Raw genomic sequence first — 17,614 nt, forward strand, 5'->3', positions numbered from 1 at the left:
TGGAAATGTGTCTCATTCCTCACGGCCTCAAAGGCTTTTGTTTGTATTTTGTTTTCATATCAATCTTGGTAACAAAAATAATGATGACAACTAAACTATCTCCATGAAACTCAACAAACCCCATCCGCTTTGGAAGATTAGGCTTTGAGATGTGGCCCCAGAGTTAGAGAGTACTTTTTCCAAGGTCATAAACAAACTAAATAAAACATATTTTATTTTTCTGGGCCACTTAGTGCGACCTTATCATAGTGTGCAACTTTTTTTTATTATCACAACATATTAGACTATATTTCATAGGGCATGAAGAGTTGCTTTAATAGTAGGCAATGGTGGATATTAACAAAATAAATGTACTCAAGTACTGTACCTAAGAGATACTTGTACTATATCTAAGTATTCTCAGTAGGCCTACTTATACTTCTGCTCCACTACATTTTAGAAGCCAATATTGTACTTTCTACGCTTTTGTTTACTACATACAAAGTCTAAATCAATGAATAAATCAACGTTTACATATATTTAGTATGTGTAAAGATAACCAGCAGCAGCAGCAGCAGTATAAAGTTATTCAAATTAGCTGTACATTTACCAGTTGTGATAAATACAGTACACATGAATAATTCTAATAGTAACCAGGTCACTCTATACGTTTCTGAAATAGGCCATTATGCACAAGGGGTACTTTTACTTTTGGTACTTTATTTGGATGCTGATACTTTTGTACCTTTAGTAGGTGAATGCAATACTTTTTCTTGTAACAAAGTACTTTTAAAAAGCTACTTTAACTTTGAGTAACACATCTGAGTACTTCTCCCACCACTGATACGTTAGGCTATCCAAGTAGTCATTTATGTCTGGTTGAAACGTGCTTCAAACAAACATAAACATATGACAGCCTTGGACAAATAGTATGTTTGTGTCTTACCGACGGGGGCAAAAGAGAGGAGGGGGTCGCTCACTGTATTGGTAAACGGAGGCAATGTGCTCTCTGCCACTGAAAACATTTCTGCCTCAACTTGTATTATCTGCGCGGTGGGTTGTGGGTGTGTGAGCGTCGAAGTAAAATGGCGGACTTGGCAAACGAAGGTGAGTAAGTGGCAGTATGAGAAAAACAATACAGCTACTGTGCCGCTGTAAACTGTGACTATATATTGTCTGCATATTTGATCACTGATGTGACGCTGCCTGGCCGTGTGTTTATAGTGAGTTATGGTGAAGTATAGCTCCGCGGCGTTAATTACAAGACTACAACGTTAGCAAGCAGGCTAACAATGCTAACGGCTGGGCGGTGGCTAATATCTGGAATGCTTCGGAACGCCCTCGAATGCTGCCTGCCTCTAGCTGGCTTACCTCCTAACGCTAGCACCCGGCTATTTATAGTCAGTGTGTTTTGGCATTTGTGTTAAGCCAAAACATCTAATGAGGAATACACCAACATCTTTCTACGCCAAAGTTTCAAAGCACATTTTGTAACAAAGCAAATATAGTGATATTTCACTTGATAGGAAACGTTTAAAGCACGACATCCTCCTTGTTTGGTGTAGTTAGCTCTCAGTGGCAGTACTGCCTGACGTTCATTTAGGCGCGTAGAGTGAAAAACGTTAGCTAGGAGCCAATGCTTTGGTGTAATCGCTGCTTTCTTTATATGTATCTTTTTAATGTGACCCGGTCTGACCGTCATTAGGTGGATCTGGGTAATTTAGCTGATATTCTTGGTGTCTTTGCTTGTCTGGCAAGATGACTCATGCGGGATGCAGCAAGCTAACTATAGCCAGTAAGCTAAGCTAGGCTTGGGGCTTTTGGAAACAACCAGTGGCGCCGACTATTTGCTGGTACGGGTCAGATAGTGTAAATGCTAGCTGGTTATCATAAGCCGGGAGCATCTCCGGTTGCTTGAATTTCCTGCACTGAATCTCAGTGTTGCATGCAGGAATTCTTACATTCATTAGCAGAGATAGCGGATTGCAAGCTGCAGAAAGAAACAAAGCTGGATGTTAATATAGGTCACACACATGTTCTTGTTTTCTGCCATTATGCACGTTTCATACATAGGCCGCTAGTAATAGCCATGAGGTGTTGTGTTTGAGACGGTGAATGTTAGTCCAGTTAATAATTCTGGTAATGTGCTGTTGGCTTTTTGTCCATTAACGCATACATTTATGCCCCAGCAAGGCTAACAACGATGCTACACCTGCTTAGTGTAATAGGCCCAGCCTAGACAGAGAAAACCTTTGTCTGCTAACGTTATAGGATTACACATCTTATGGAGGTTACAGTGTGAAGGTAGACGCATTAAGTGGCCTGAGGTGACATCAACTGTTTACCTTGCTTGGCGATTGTTATTCTTGGTCATTTATGAAAAAAGCCTGAAGCAGCAACACAATATTTGGCGATGAGCTGAATGAAGTCCACATTTTGATTAAAAAAAAAAAAGTAGATACATTTGCTATTTGGAACTGCAGAATGATTGAAAGTTTGATGGCTGTGTACTACATTTGGATTTACATAATGTTTTTAAATCTGTTCATATTGTCTTGTATTAGAGGATCTGATTTGTTTAGTTTCCTAGTAGGGTTGCATGATGAACTGCAGGCCTAGATTAAATGAGTTTCATTCTTTTGACTGTCTGACATTGACGTAATGCTGTTCACCATTTAGAAATGTGTTTTCTTGGGTCACATTGGTCATATTGTTCTCACACTTTCCTCCTTTACACTTATTTTTGGACAGAGCCAAATCTGACATTAAATTAAACTTTAAACAATAGTGTTTCTCTCACTGGAAGCTTCACAATAAGTATTTATATAAATGCAGGCACCAAAACACACTTTTGTATGTCTACCATACTGTCTGGGACATAAGTATACATATATTTTGGATGATACGTTCACAGTGTATGTTTACCTTACATGTCTCATTGTGCCATAACATTTGGGGTTTGATTTATATAAAACAAATCAATACAAATTATATCAATACTATCAGAATACTAATGCACTTAAACATTCTAGCTTTTTCAACAGTCATTGTGTAACTACTTTTGAGAGGATAATTAAGGCCCCATAATGGGTATGATAGCTTTTTTGTTTTCAAGTGTAAAGCATGTAATCAAACAGATGGGATTCCTGTACACATTAAGTTCATGCTTAAGTGACTAGCCTACATCTTCTCTTAACAGACAAGCCTGCCCTAGCGCCTGCTGTGTTTGTTTTCCAAAAAGATAAAGCACAGAAGGTAAGTTTTTCTATGCAGTTTCTCTATTCTTGATGCTAGTGAAGCAATATTTTATAATTTTGAAGATTTTTTTTTTTTTACTGATATTCAGTCTGGACAACTTTTACTTTCAGAGATCTGCAGAGGGCTCAAGTGCAGAGGATGGAGAAGGTACATCTAATGTCCAAACTGCCACTTCATTTGTTAACATTATTGTTTCTCATATATTTATTGGAACTGCAACAATACAAATATTTGTTTACTTTTTCCAGATTCAGATAAAGACGAGGGAAGCTATTGCCCCCCTGTGAAAAGGGAACGGACCTCATCGTTCCCACCCCCACATTCTGGTAAGGGCACGTGGTGACTAAACACAGAATTAGTTTTTTTTCCTGTTTCTTGCTTGTGGTGTACACATTGATTTGTATGCTGAGTGCAATGCCTCTTCGCTACTTTGCAGTTCCCAAGAACAATGTATTCATGCCCCCAAGTTTCTGCCAGTCTCCAACTGGGAACTCTGACTCTGAGCCAGGTGAGTCATCCAGACCACTGTTTGCTTCTTTTCACAGCTTAAAGGCCCTCTGCAGTTTAAATATATTAGTTTGACTAAGCACAGAGTTCAAACATATAATCTAAGGCAAAAAAAACAACACAATTCACAGATCAACAAAACCTTTTGCTAGCCCTAGTATTATGTCCTAAAATATATTTTCAACATGTGTTTATTCTCTGTTTAGATATCAAAAGTAGCAAATAAGATGTTTTGTGTATACCCTTTCTGCAAATGCACGCTATTCAATTTGACCAGCTCTAGTCCATCTACATGTGGTAGATGTTATTCTTGGATGGAGGAAAATGCACAGTAACAGAATGCAGAGCTCCACTTACATGGACAGCCAAATCCCCAGGCATGAAAGGATATTTTTAGGAATTATTAAAAATTATAAATCAATGTGAATACAGAAGTATTCTCTTGAATTCCCTCGTTAATATGTAGTATAAATCATGTAACATTACAACTTGAAGAAACTTCCTGTGAACGTTCATGCTGGTTGGTTTAGTTTCTGATTGAGGTTTTCTTTTCTTTTTTTATGAGGTCAGGTTTCTAGCCAAGTACTTTTACACATACTAATAAATGTACTGCTGCAGTAGTGGTCTGCGTGAGTTTGTCTCGTGTTGTGCAAAAAGAATATGCAGTATAATATACCCAGCAGATAGAGGTGAAGCATTTTTGTTGGATTTGTCTGGTTGGCTTCTGTCAGTATTGAAACCAATATAGCTTGCTTGAAAAGGGCTTCACAAAACCCCCAGTAATATAGAGAAGGATGTATTTTTTGTAGGAACATGTAATGACCTGTGACAATGGAACATAATGTAGTTCTATTCTGTTTACTGTATGACCTGCAGAGTTAAGCTGGAGTTATTAGCCACATTTATTACATAGGTATTTAATTATTGATAAATGCATAGGATTTGATATTATAAGGAGCTATTGTGTCATGTGCTGGTAGTTGGCTGCAGTTTATGTAGTGACATGTCAGATGAATATCTTATGAGGGATTGTATTATTATAGGTTGTGTTTGGTGCTGTACAATATTCTATGTAGACCTTACTGGTATAATAGTTTTCTGAAGTTAGATCCTCAACATGGATGAGCAGAATAGTTGTTAAGGTTTTGTGTCCCCTGTGGATCAAACGTCAAATATTTATACAGTTCACTCAAATGTGCATTTTATTAGAGGGAGTAATACAAAACTTAACGTTTCTGAAATGATGACTGCAGTGGGACTTTAACAACAATGTATGTGTTTTTGTGAATTATTGAAATTGTATATTTCTACATCGTTATAATGTGTTTAACTTTTGATTTTGATTTACATTAGATTGTAGATTGCATTCCTGCAACCATCTTAATTGTTAAGAGTTGTCATTGGTGACCAGTTAACACAGCCTAACAGAGACGACAGGGCCTTTTTACTTACTGTTTATTATAGTGCATAAAGCACTTATTTGGAAATGAAAACAAAGATACACTATTAAATCAAACAATGATTGAAAAACTAGGTTTGTCAACTCTACTAGACTGATCATTTCAGTTTAATTGGACATTTTTACTTTTGTAGTTGCCATTTCCTACTGCACAACTGTGTCTAGTGTGCCATATCCTAGGAAATGTTGCTGCCTTAGTTAAGTTAAAAATGCCCAAAAGAAGTAATGTTCAGTAGACAGGGTAATGATCTCATAAACGTTAGGGGTAAAAAAATAGGATTCAGTTTTAACAAGAGCTCTCGGCTTTCTGATTTAGCACTGATTAGGGCCAGGTCACGTCGGGCTAATAAAGCCACTGAGATGGAGAGTCGGAGGAAGAAATAGATCAAAGGCCGTAGAGCCCGCCATGTTGGAAATCTGCAGGCTGTACAAGGGTTGCTGTAGTAACGGGTCTATGGTTGGAAGGGGGCAAAGACAGAAGGAACGTACCCTTTAATAGGTTGCTGTGTCACTCTTGGATCCTTTTTTTATTGTCTGCCTTTTCTTGTCCTCCGTCTCACCAGAGGAGAAGCCCGTTGGATTCCGCTTAAAGCCGCCAACCCTCATACACGGACAGGCCCCGAGTTCAGGTTGGTGTTTGAGGTTGTGAGCCTTCGTTGTGTAATATTTTCTCAAACTGAAAAAGAAACCCCATATTTATTTGCACCCTTTTCATATGACCCTTTTTATAAATGAAAATGGTACATCTAGACTTGAACATTTAGACTCAGAACATCTCATTGTGTCAAACCGTATGAGACAAGTTGGCTCTGTTGCAGGCGTCCCAAGTCAGAAACCCAAGGAGCAGCAACGCAGTGTCCTCCGCCCTGCAGTTCTCCAGGCGCCGCCCTCTAAATCACATATAGAGTCCAGTGAGTGCAGCTTGGAGTCACCTGCACTCATTAGTTAATACTAATAAAAACATTCTCAAATATCATCAAAATCTTCTTTGTCTGATCATTAATTTAACTTTATTGATAGCTTTCAATGTGCAATTGTTTTTGTCTGTTTTCAGCATGTGGCTACATTTCCTTTGGGATGGTAAAAATAAAAGAAAGTATAATTTCTTTGTCCTTTCTGTCTGTTGATTTAGATTCCAGTTGTGGAACCAACGGTGTGAAAAAGTCACCAGATGGGGCCCCTGGCTCCCAGTCCCTCTTCCAGAACAACACCGAGCACTCTCTGACCAAATCACAGGTGAGGAGTAGCTTGGTATTAATCAACTAATGCCATTCAGTCAGTAAAGGCTTTGTTTAAGGAATAAGACAATGCTCTAAACCACATGTGTCAAACTCAAGGCCCGGGGGCCAAATCAGGCCCTTGGTGGATTTAATTTCGGCCTGCAGAATAATTTTTAATTACTATTAGATCTGGCCCGCCGGTATATTGCACGCACACCTTCACTCCATCCTGAGGATTTCCTCAGCTCAGAGCCTGAGCCCAAACATTGATGAACTTGCACCCAAGATGAGATGCCAAGTATCTGGCTTGAACTAGCATCACAGAGCAGCAAACTGAGTTTCAATGGATGTTTGCTTCTGCACTTTGTTTCTTGAGACAACAGGGCATGTTTGGTTTGTTCTTTGAGGGAAATAGTTTTGTTGAAGCTGTTGTTGGCCTGTGGAAAAATGTAATCATAAGAAATGACTCTGGAAAAGCTGCAGATAGAGCCATAAGAAATGAATGCAACTGATTATTTAATGTTTAATGTTGTTTTATAGGCAATAATTTAAGCTTTGTTAGTTCCAGGTTTAATATGTGCAATAAGTTCATTTCAATAAGTTCTGCAATAAACATTGAACCAGTCCGGCCCTCGACTAGTACCCATTTTTAAAATTTTGGCCCACTGTGTATTTGAGTTTGACACCCCTGCTCTAAGCTTTAAACTGTAGGCTATTTATATACAAGCTCAAGATTTGTAGATTATTTCCTGGCTCCTATACTATATTGAGTATTCATACACATTTAAGCAAATGTTGGATATTACTGTTAGGGAAATAAAATAAAATTGCTATTATTCTATTACGAGCAATGTTTAAAGCCTTATAACCCCAGTTGACCCTGGTGCTTTTTTTGTTCCCATTTCAGAAACATGAAAATGAGGAAGATGGAGCAAGTGGTAACAAAGATGGAGAAAAGAAAGATACAGATGTAGCAATATCTTTTGTGTTTGGGCAGAATATCAAAGACAGAGCAAAGGTGGGTTGTTTTCCACCTGCTTCTAACATACAGTAACACTTCATGCGAGAATGTGTGACAAACAAAAACAATTGCATGGCCAAGGGCAGACAGGAGGGTCTTTACAGATATAGCAGGGTTCCCGCGGGGTCTTAAAAAGTCTTACATTTGATAATCAGAATTTAAGGCCTTAAAAAGGTCTTAAATATGATTTAAAAAAAAATAAGAAGGGTCTTAAATATGATTTAGAAGGTCTTAAAAATGATTGGATTTGAAAGGTACTTCTGTGTTGCGATCGCGTCTAAATGTGTTTTGGGGGAAATGTCCGGGCTGCAAAGTAACCAGTACGGTAATAGCCTTTCAGTTCCCCCCAAACAATTTGTATTGAAATAAATCAACATGGAACCAGTAATCACTAACTTTGTTTCCCCCGGCCCCTTATCGGAGAACACCCAGCTAGTAACCTAGCAACCAAGCTTCAGCTGGCGGCAGTCAGAAACCTTGGTATCTTCGAATCTACTTACAAATAAATATGGGAAAGTGTAAGTTCAACCGTATTTGGTTGGAAAACATCGAATTTAGTGCTTGGTTGAAACCAGTGGAGGGCAACGTGTCTGAAGCCCGCTGCACCTTTTGCAAACAAAATTAGCATTTGTTTTTGCTAATGCAGCGTTAGCTAGCGCAGCGTTAGCAAGTGCAGCAGCTCCCGCAACATCGGGGGACCTCTGGGCGACGTTTGAGTCTACGTCAACCCTAAAGGCGGAGGTGCTGTGGACGCTAAATACCGTAGCTAAACACCAATCATACAACAGCATGAAGGCAGCAGAGCTCTAAATATAGCTCTTGTCACTCACTCACACACTCACTCACACACACACACACTTTTTGTCTAACACGCTAACACAGTTCTGTGTACTGTTATGCTCAGTCATCGTTCTTATGTTGAACATGAATACATTTACTTTGTAAGTAATTATGGGACGTATTTCTTCTTTCATAGCAATTTTCCTTCATACTTTCTTGCCGTGAAATAGGTCTTAAATTCTATTCAAAGTGGTCTTAAAAAGTCTTAAATTTGAGTTGGTGAAACCTGCAGGAACCCTGTATAGGATCATATTCTGGACAACAAGTTTCCTTGTCTATAGTTTATGTTTTATTTGTGACTTTAAAGCATTTCCAAACTAACACGTCAAGGGTCTGGTTTCCTTTGCAATGAGGATTTCCTGTTTTGTGACTAGTTCCTGATAAGAGGTGTTTTTCCTCTGGTGAATCAGAGAAAGTCTGATATTATTTATCATTGAATGTTTTTCGGTCTTAAAGTTTTGGTCATTTCTTGAATCATAACTCTAAATGCACACTTTTTGTTTCTAGTTGGAAGAGAACAGTACAGAAGGCAAGTCAAAGGATGGTTTGCCACTAGACGCTAAAGAGGGCACTAATTATTTCTTACAGTACATCTCTACCCCAAGGTAAGGAGATGTGTCCAAGTATTTTTAGCAGCTTGTATTCATTCATTATGCACTTCCATCAACTCACAGTGTTTCCTTTCTGTCGTGTCCTTTCAGTCCAAAAAAGGCCACCAACAGTACAGACACTGGGGCAAAATTTGTTTTTGGGCAGAACATGTCTGAACGAGTTCTGGTAAGTGTATGCTACCTGTTGCAAAGTGAATCTGCCATCCTTGATTTAAAATAAAACTCTTGATTATAAAGCTTTGAACAAGTTCCACTGATAAGCTTTGTTGTGTTTTCAGAGTCCCCCAAAGGGTGAGCCCCCAGTTGAGGAAACAAAAGAAGTTTTAGCTGCCCCTGCTCCAGAGCCCTCATCACAGGAAACCCCCCCAGAGAAAGGTAGAAACACACAACCCCAGCGATTACTGAAGAGTGTGTGATGTTTGGCTTATCTACTAATATATTTAAGAGATATGTTTGGCTGCACTCCCGTGATAACTACAAACAACAGAAGCTAGCCCTGGGACAGTTTAAAAAATATGTGACCATCCTAAAGCGAATGTGTAATATGTTGTTTATCTATTTGACGTTACTTGATGTCTTTTAATAGACGTATCAGATATAGTTGGGAGCTCGTGTTTCATCATCACACCACGTTTCCTGAAACATTAAGGCAGTTCTTAGCAGTAACTGATAACGTGACACTCTTAAGCACCAGGAAAACTTCACTGCAAATGCTGCTTGATCAGAATGAGGTTCAGCAGAGATTTCTCTTCACATCTGTGTGTGAAGTGAAATAATTGCAGATCACTAGAAAATGGCAAAGGCTTGTTTAAGGGCAAAAGAAAGCATTTAAAATGTGAGATTACGTACTGCATGACAAATATATTCACCAACACAGAGCCATGAATATACAATGATTTGTCGTTTTTAGAGAGAAAAGCATTTATGAAGGATAGACATTGTGCTGTTGGCAAAAGAGGATCCTTCATAACCCCCCTGTCAGCACTTGATAGTCCAACATGTTGCAGAGAATGTTGTTTTGGTCACTGCAAAAACAATATGGGAATAAGAGGAGGCTCTCAAACTGACATTAGTTATTGATCTGAGTGACATGATGACTCACCACTGTATCTCCTCGCAGCAGCGAACAGCGTGTCAGAGTCTTTGGAGGAGTCTGCAGCAGCTTACACCAAAGCCACAGCCAAGAAGTGCGTCTTAGAGAAAGTCGACGTCAAGACCGGAGAGGAATCAGAAAGCAACGTTTTACAGGTACGCGGCACGCTCTCTTGATTCAACACGTGGTTTGTAATTGCAACAGAAAGCAATACAGTTGATGTTTGTTGTCACTCTCTAACTTCAGATGCAGTGCAAGTTATATGTTTTTGAGAAGACTGCTCAGTCGTGGATAGAGAGAGGTCGAGGTTTGCTGAGGCTCAACGACATGGCATCGACAGAAGACGGCACGCTACAGTCCCGTCTAGGTAAACACATCAAAAAGAGGTTCTTTGTGGTGGCTTTCATTGCCATAATTCTTTAATACCCATCATTGAACACAAGGGGGAGCCCACTCCTCTGCTACAGTCGTGTGAACTACGCACTAGAGTGCTGTGAAGTACTTGTACATGGCTGATGGTTGAATGTAGAGTAACAAGTGTGTGTAATTTTAAAGAAAGAAATCAAAAATAATTGAAGACCAAGCACATTTTTTGTACTGCTTTTTAAAGGAGCTTGTCTTTTATACTATTGTATTTCTAAATGATGTTTTGCGTCCTTTGGGCCTGTACCTAATTGCTGTTTTTGTGTTGCAGTGATGAGGACCCAGGGCAGCCTCCGGTTGATCCTCAACACTAAACTTTGGGCCCAGATGCAGGTGGACAAGGCCAGCGAAAAGAGCGTACGAGTCACTGCCATGGACACAGAGGACCAGGGGGTCAAGGTCTTCCTAATATCGGTATGCATGTTAAACATTATACTATGGTGGTGCAATCATTTCTATCAAAGTAGGGGAAGATTTGAATCTTTTCTTGCTCTACACCAGGGGTCTCCAACACGTCGATCGCGAGGGCAGCTTTTCAGTAGCTCGCCGCTCGCTGTTCACAGACTGTAGAAGAAATCCGACAACAATAAATGCACCTGAATCAGTCCGTGTCGCTGCGGCTCAGACACACAAGGATTTATGTTTTTTTAAATACTCGCGTTAGCACCATGTCAGGTTTTTGGTGGATGTAATCAAGTCCTTGATTGCAGAGTATGAATGTCCTCTTGCTATTTTCAGTTGATAAATACTTGTGTAACGTTTGTGAAGGCAGGAGGAAAAAGCTTCCGCGATCACAGTCTCCTCTCTGCTCCTCCAAACCCCGCCCCCTCCCTGAAAATAATGAGTGACAGGCTGATAGTAACCTGATAGAAACGTTATTATTCACTTAATCACTGATTGAGATATGATGAAGCTAACTTAATCTCATACAATCATGGGATTTATGTAACAGTAAGACAGAGAATGTAAGTGTGCACCCCCACGCTGTTTACAAGTAGTTCCAGCAAACATCCACTGATAGACTGCGATGTTAACAACCTCATGATAACCTCATATTTTTTAACTTAGGATCATACCTGTGTTTAGTCTAGAAAAAGGTAAATGTGTGCATTTTATTATAAAGTTGTGTATATTTACAGACTGTTGGTTTAAAACTAAAAGAGCTTTACAAAAAAGTAACACAATTAAAGATGTTTAGTTTTATTTTAGTTTTTAATTTTAATTTTTGTCCAAGAGATGCTGATTTGAAACCGTTGTTACATACAGTTACGGCATTTCCTGTTTCTGCCGGAGAGAGGGGAGTTTGTCCCAAAGCTTGCCGCTGTATTTACTCCCTCCATCTGCCCGGAGGGAGCCTCGTTGAGCTGAGAGTGTCACTCCACGGAGTTCACTCCGTCACGGAGAGGGAGTGTGTAGGGGTAGGGCGTGGTTTGGGATTGGGCCTCAGTGTCCTTTTTTTTAACAGAAGACCATTGCTAGAAGCTGCAGCTGGACTGCAGAAGTATTCGTTTTTTGTTTTTGAGGATGGAACAATTTCACACACAGATATAGGGAGGCTAGACCTATACACTTGATTTATTATGGTTTATAATTTAATGTCAAGACGAAGAAAAAGATGGCTGAACTATGCAGTGTCAATCCTGTGGAGATGGAGATGGAAGTTCCAATCCAATCTCCAAAATCATGTTCAGCTTAAGTCTCAGCAAAACTCACAACATTTGTGGAGCCTTGTAGACCCAGAAAACTCTAAGAACATTCACCAAGCAGCACTGAACATGTCTGCTTTATTTAGCTCTGCATACCTTTGTGAAGCAGCTTTTTCTGACATGAATGTCGTGAAATCTAAATACAGAACAAGACTGACTGATGAACATTTAAATGACTCTATTCAGGGCTCAACGCTAACTTTTAAAAGTGGTTGCCAGGCTGGCAACCAGGCATCAGCTTTTGGTTGCCAAAACTGAAAATACAGTACATCACTGAAAATGCACATAAATGTCCAAGAAAAAAAAGACCATTTTGTTCACTTCTTATTATGGCCCTAAATAAATCACCTTAATCACCACCTTACTAGCATCTTATGGCACATCAGAGTTCCCGTTAGCCGGTAATTACCGGACTATGACCGGTAAAATATGCTGAAGACCGGCAAATCGAAATCTCTCCGGTCAAAATGTCCGGTCAAAATAATTTCCCCTTAGTGCAATACCGCATCAGTTGCACCACTTATGTGACAGACAAGAATAGTATGTGACAGACACAAGAGTATGTGACAGACAAGAATAGTCAATTCTAATGTCTAACACTTAATGTGGAGAAAGAGTGTCCTGTATGGGTTGATTGTGCGTTGATCTGTTGGCAATGCCTCGGGGTTCCGGTGGGCATGTAAACAAATGCATAATGTGCTATACTTTGTGGCCTCACCCGGTTGCATAGCGACGCGTATTGTTTAGGTGTCTTTTAATAAGCAGGTAGTCATATCATTAGCTAGAACTAGCTAGATCTGATCGATATGGACATAAACGCGAGTAAAGTCTAATCTGACGGGAGAGACGAGATCAGCTGCTGCTGACGAGTCGACACGCAGCTCTGCATGATCACATGCAGCGGTGAGCGGAACAAAACACACACTTCTGGTTAGAAAATCACACTTGGCTATTTTAATTACCTCTCAAACTACCTAAACTAGTTATAGATAGGCCTATGTTTAGTTTTACTGTCGGGTCACTCATTACTGGATCCGCGAGCTGCATGATACTGACAGGCTGTCAGGAGAGGGAGAGAGAGCTCCGTTTATTATTCCCGTGTTATTATAAATTACTGTACACTTTTGAATAGTTAATCTACTATAATTAGTTTGTTTAATATCGAATCATATCAACTTGTTTTAAAGCTCAATAAATAACAAAGAAGACCTTTGACCGGCACTTTTCTAATTTTGTCCGGAAGATTTAAACTTTAAAGGACATGTTGACCGGCAAAAAAATATTCTAACGGGAACTCTGTGGCACATGTGTAAAATAAGTGCATTCACTCTTTTTCACAGTTAGTGAGATGACTGGCACTGCATGGAGTCCACCATAGAGGTGTATGCTGGAGTGTACCCACTTAGGTTCACTCTAATAGCAGGGCTCGACAGTAACGGTTGCCAGGTTGCCATTGGCAACATTCAGAAAAAATGTCAACCACATATGTGAGCAATTGTTGTTTTCCTGGACCTTGATGTGAAGTAAAGATTTTTGACAAGCTTTGGGTATTGCAATTTCACACATGTACAAAAGTAGCTTAATTCAACTGATGAGTGCTATGTGAACAAATGTAAGCGATGTGATGCAAAGTAGCTCTCAGATGAAGAAAGGTTGGAGACCCCTGCTCTACACAAATGTAAAAACACTAAAAGATCTCAACATATAGGTATTTTTTATAGTATATGACTGCTTCAATAAAAATAATATCTTATTTCGGGGCAGAAACTAAAAGCTTTTGGATATTTCACCTCCTCTTGCTCTTACTGGTCTTCTTGATAAGACATCATTAGCTTGATAACTGCAGGCAGGTGGCTAGTAGGTGTTAGCTACCCGGCTAAGGGAGGTGACCCAGATTAAAAAGTAGAATCCGCACACTAATCCGTGGCCTCATGTAGTCAGATAAGGTCTCATCAGAAAACAAGGCCAGCTCAGATCATTGAGGTTTTCTTCAGGTGATCCCTCTTTTAAGATAATGTTGGATTCACTACACGATATCAACATCCAACTGAAGTGCGAGCGGCTCCAGCTGATGTAGACAGATCTCATGACTTTTCAATGAATGGAAACTTTTTCTGCATGTTGTAATAACTTTGTTTTCATGATGTAGGCAATAAGCAAAAAAAGAAAAACTTCAAATTAATGATACACATTTCAATATACCCCCTGTGCTACATTAAACCTCTTCATACTAAACACAGACCTATGTTGTACTCATTATCTTCCCTTTATTCTAGAAAGAAAACCACAGTCTGCTCCTGATTTGAATTGGCTTGATATTGTTTTAGTACTGCTCTCTTTCCCTTAATAGTTTCAGTTTGTGCCAAGCTGTTGGTAATAAAAGTCAACGCTTCCTTTAGACTTTATTTTGTTTACATCAAAAGCCTTCCAGATGCTCAAAATGAATTACTCCTGTTTGTTGTTTTTGTCAAGCTTTATATGAAATCTACATAGTGTGGTAGTGCGCTCAAACGGCACTGGTAACACAGATGTAGTCTCTTCTTCAATGTGCTTAATGGTTTCTCCCCCCCGTCTCTCCTCTTCAGGCTAGCTCTAAGGACATAGGTCAGCTTGCTGCAGCGTTACATCACCGTATCTTAGCCCTGAAGAGCCGGGCGGACCAGGAGCCCGAGACCCCACCAACAACCATCCCCGATGCCGAGGTACCGCAGTCCGACGACAGCGACGAGGAAGACAATGCCTCGGCTTCAGCTTCAGCCTCCACTCCTGCTACGAGTCAGTGATTTATTTATTTGTATTATGAATGTGTTTCAACACTCTTAAAGGTCACCTATTATGCAAAATCCACTTTTTCATGTCTTTCATACATCAACATGTGTCCCCTCTGTGGAAAGAGATTCTGAAAGTTTCAGGAAAAAAGACCCCCTCTTTTTTTTGTCCTGATCCATTTATATAAAAACTTGTCTGAAAATGGGCTGATCAGATTTTGGCCACTTTATGATACCACCTTATCACCTGAATCTCCTCCTAGAGCACCATTGTGTTCTTTCTAACCAAATATCTCTCAGAGGGGCGTGGGGAGGGGCTCCTTATTTTCATCTGAAGTAACAGACAGAGAATCAGCACTTTTGAAACAGGGCTGAAACAGAGGGGATTATGGGATGCTGCAATGATCTGTTTGGTATTTCAGCCAAACACTTCAGAGACATGTTGGTATATATCTGAGACCTGTGATATATTGATCTAAAACAGTATAATGGGGACGTTTAAACAAAAAATCATATTAGGATTCAGAGTGTTCTGTGTGTTTGTGATGTTTATATTTAGACAACAGAAACCTTATCAGCCTTCTGTCCCTTTCCTTCCTGCAGGTAACTCAGAGGGAGGAGAGAGCCAGGCAACAGGAAGCACATAGCGTCACTCTTGGACAGCCTGCTAAGATGCTGCCGTTGAGGCATTTTGCTGTAGGCATCTCCATGGACACCCCTTGACCAACATGGGTCCTCCAGACCAGTACTTTTGGATATTAGAAGTCTAGCTCCAGGAAATAACCCCTTGTGCCGGAGTGTCTCACCCAACTCGTGCAGTTCATCTTCTCTGCATTCAGCGTAATATCTGGAGTCGTTTCTTCCCTCCCTCTTTGTGTTTTATTTTTGTTTTCGAGTATTTTTCCTCTCCCCGATAGCAAAAATAAAGACTTCAAAGCTTTGGTTTGGGACTTTTCTGCTCATCATATTGATGAGTGTAAGGGTGTTCTCCTCTACATTTTAAAGTATGGCACATGTTAAGACTGCAGTTTCTACTTTGGGACCTTTTTACTCACTCAACAGTCGTGCCTCTGGACGCCACACATCCAGAGGAGCTTCATTCGCGGTGTATTTGACTAGCCATCAGTCGGTTGTTCCTCCATTGAGTCAACTCTCCTCCGACCCCCCCCGCCCCATCCCAACCAGTCTGTGCGTTAGATTTTGGAAATGTAATTTATTTTGGATTGTCATTTTCATGAGGCATCTCAACTCATATGTGCTGTTTGTAATGGCTAGCCAAGACCACTCAAGTTGTCATTAATAGCAGTTTCTTATATTTCCTATTGACCTATATTATACAGAATAAAAGACTGAAACAATGCCGTTTCTGCTAATGTGAGTTAATGATGTGAGAACAAAACAGCAGAAGAATTCAATTCAAATTTGTCTTCAAATTAGGAAGTTGTGTTAAGTCATTCACCTTGTGGGTTTTTTTAATGATTGTTTTTCCAAATCAGGCATTAAACTCATTGGTCTACATTCTGCATGTAACTGTTATTTCTTTTTATTCTTTCAGCCTCCCAAGGGTTTACTGTGTTACATATTTTTATTTTGAAGATATACTTTTTATTCATTTTCATTTGAAGAACATGTTGGAATGAAGACTTAAGTTCATGTGTGGAAACTGAGTGATAACTCTAATACCCTTTGAATGTCATGTACATTTGAATATATCATTTAGAAGCGCACCATGTTTTCTCATCTCCAACTACCCTCTTTACAAAATAAAACATTTTGGACTGACATCTGAGATTTTTCCTTCTGAAACCTGATTTTCTCTGCAAGACCACAAATGAAATGCAGAGCAAGACATCAGCAGAGTGTTGTGTACTTTAACATTGATTGTCTCATGAGGATTTAGGATTTCTAACGTCAAAACAACAGCCAGGAAAGGGAGAGTGGTTCATCTGTTTTGTATTCATGTGTAGGACCTGCAGGTGATATAAGCTGTGCTCTGACGGCACAGAGCGGGAATAGGACCGAAACCTGCTCATATATACAGTATGCATCACGGAAGGTCATGAATATTTGATGCATGTACCTATCAAAACAGCCCGACACAATCATATACACCAAACATAGGAACCTAACTGCTGCTGCCCCTAAAACCCCCTTATCTGCCTTCCTGTGATGACTTGTTAGGAAAGTGTTTTTCCCATAAATGTCTCAGCGGTAGATTGAAAGGTAGAAATAAACATATTGCCGACCTTAGATGTTGGGACGTTGCTTTAAGAGGGAAAAAACGGAATAGTAAAAGTGTAAAAGACATCAAGTGGGGAGGCAATGAAGTGTACAACCCACAACACGTGTAATAAATATAAGAGAAAGCCAAAATAAACAGTGAAGTGGCCTACTCAGATCTTGTAATACCAATATCATTTAAGTATGAGATATTGTGTTTTTCCCAGGATGCCCTTGGCTGAAGGCACAGAGACACTGCGGACCAAAACAAGGGTAACACTGACAGCCCATCACTCACATTCTGGGGCAATTTAGAGTTGCAAAATAAACATGCAACCATGATGAATTAATGAGATATTTTAAAGCAGAGCATTATTGTAAGCAGCTCGATAAATCATACCATGCAAGGTTATAACGTGTTCTCCAGTCATTATTGGATACAACAGTTTGCCAGACAACTCAAAACATCTCTAACACTGGATGGTTTCTTTTTTAGACAATTATACAAT

General features: G+C 39.7%; 1 protein-coding gene across 6 annotated transcripts; it reads left to right on the forward strand.

Annotated features, from left to right (window-relative positions):
* Positions 1-984: 984 nt before the first annotated feature.
* ranbp3b (RAN binding protein 3b) lies at positions 985-16,669 on the forward strand. Of its 6 annotated transcripts, none has more exons than XM_034153006.1 (17): positions 985-1,086; positions 3,179-3,234; positions 3,348-3,384; positions 3,486-3,563; positions 3,674-3,745; positions 5,767-5,832; positions 6,022-6,114; positions 6,336-6,439; positions 7,331-7,441; positions 8,792-8,889; positions 8,986-9,061; positions 9,174-9,270; positions 10,019-10,143; positions 10,235-10,355; positions 10,683-10,825; positions 14,703-14,892; positions 15,489-16,669. In XM_034153006.1, the coding sequence occupies exons 1-17, from the start codon at positions 1,065-1,067 to the stop codon at positions 15,530-15,532; spliced, it is 1,533 nt and encodes a 510-aa protein (XP_034008897.1). In that variant the 5' UTR covers positions 985-1,064; the 3' UTR covers positions 15,533-16,669. The 6 variants fall into 6 exon arrangements, with proteins under 6 accessions (XP_034008897.1, XP_034008896.1, XP_034008901.1 ...); XM_034153005.1 differs by having other exon boundaries at positions 986-1,086; positions 10,016-10,143; XM_034153010.1 differs by lacking the exon at positions 7,331-7,441 and having other exon boundaries at positions 986-1,086; positions 10,016-10,143.
* The last annotated feature ends 945 nt before the right edge of the window (positions 16,670-17,614 follow it).

This window comes from Trematomus bernacchii, unplaced genomic scaffold, assembly GCF_902827165.1.
Source record: "Trematomus bernacchii unplaced genomic scaffold, fTreBer1.1, whole genome shotgun sequence".
NCBI lineage: Eukaryota > Metazoa > Chordata > Actinopteri > Perciformes > Nototheniidae > Trematomus > Trematomus bernacchii.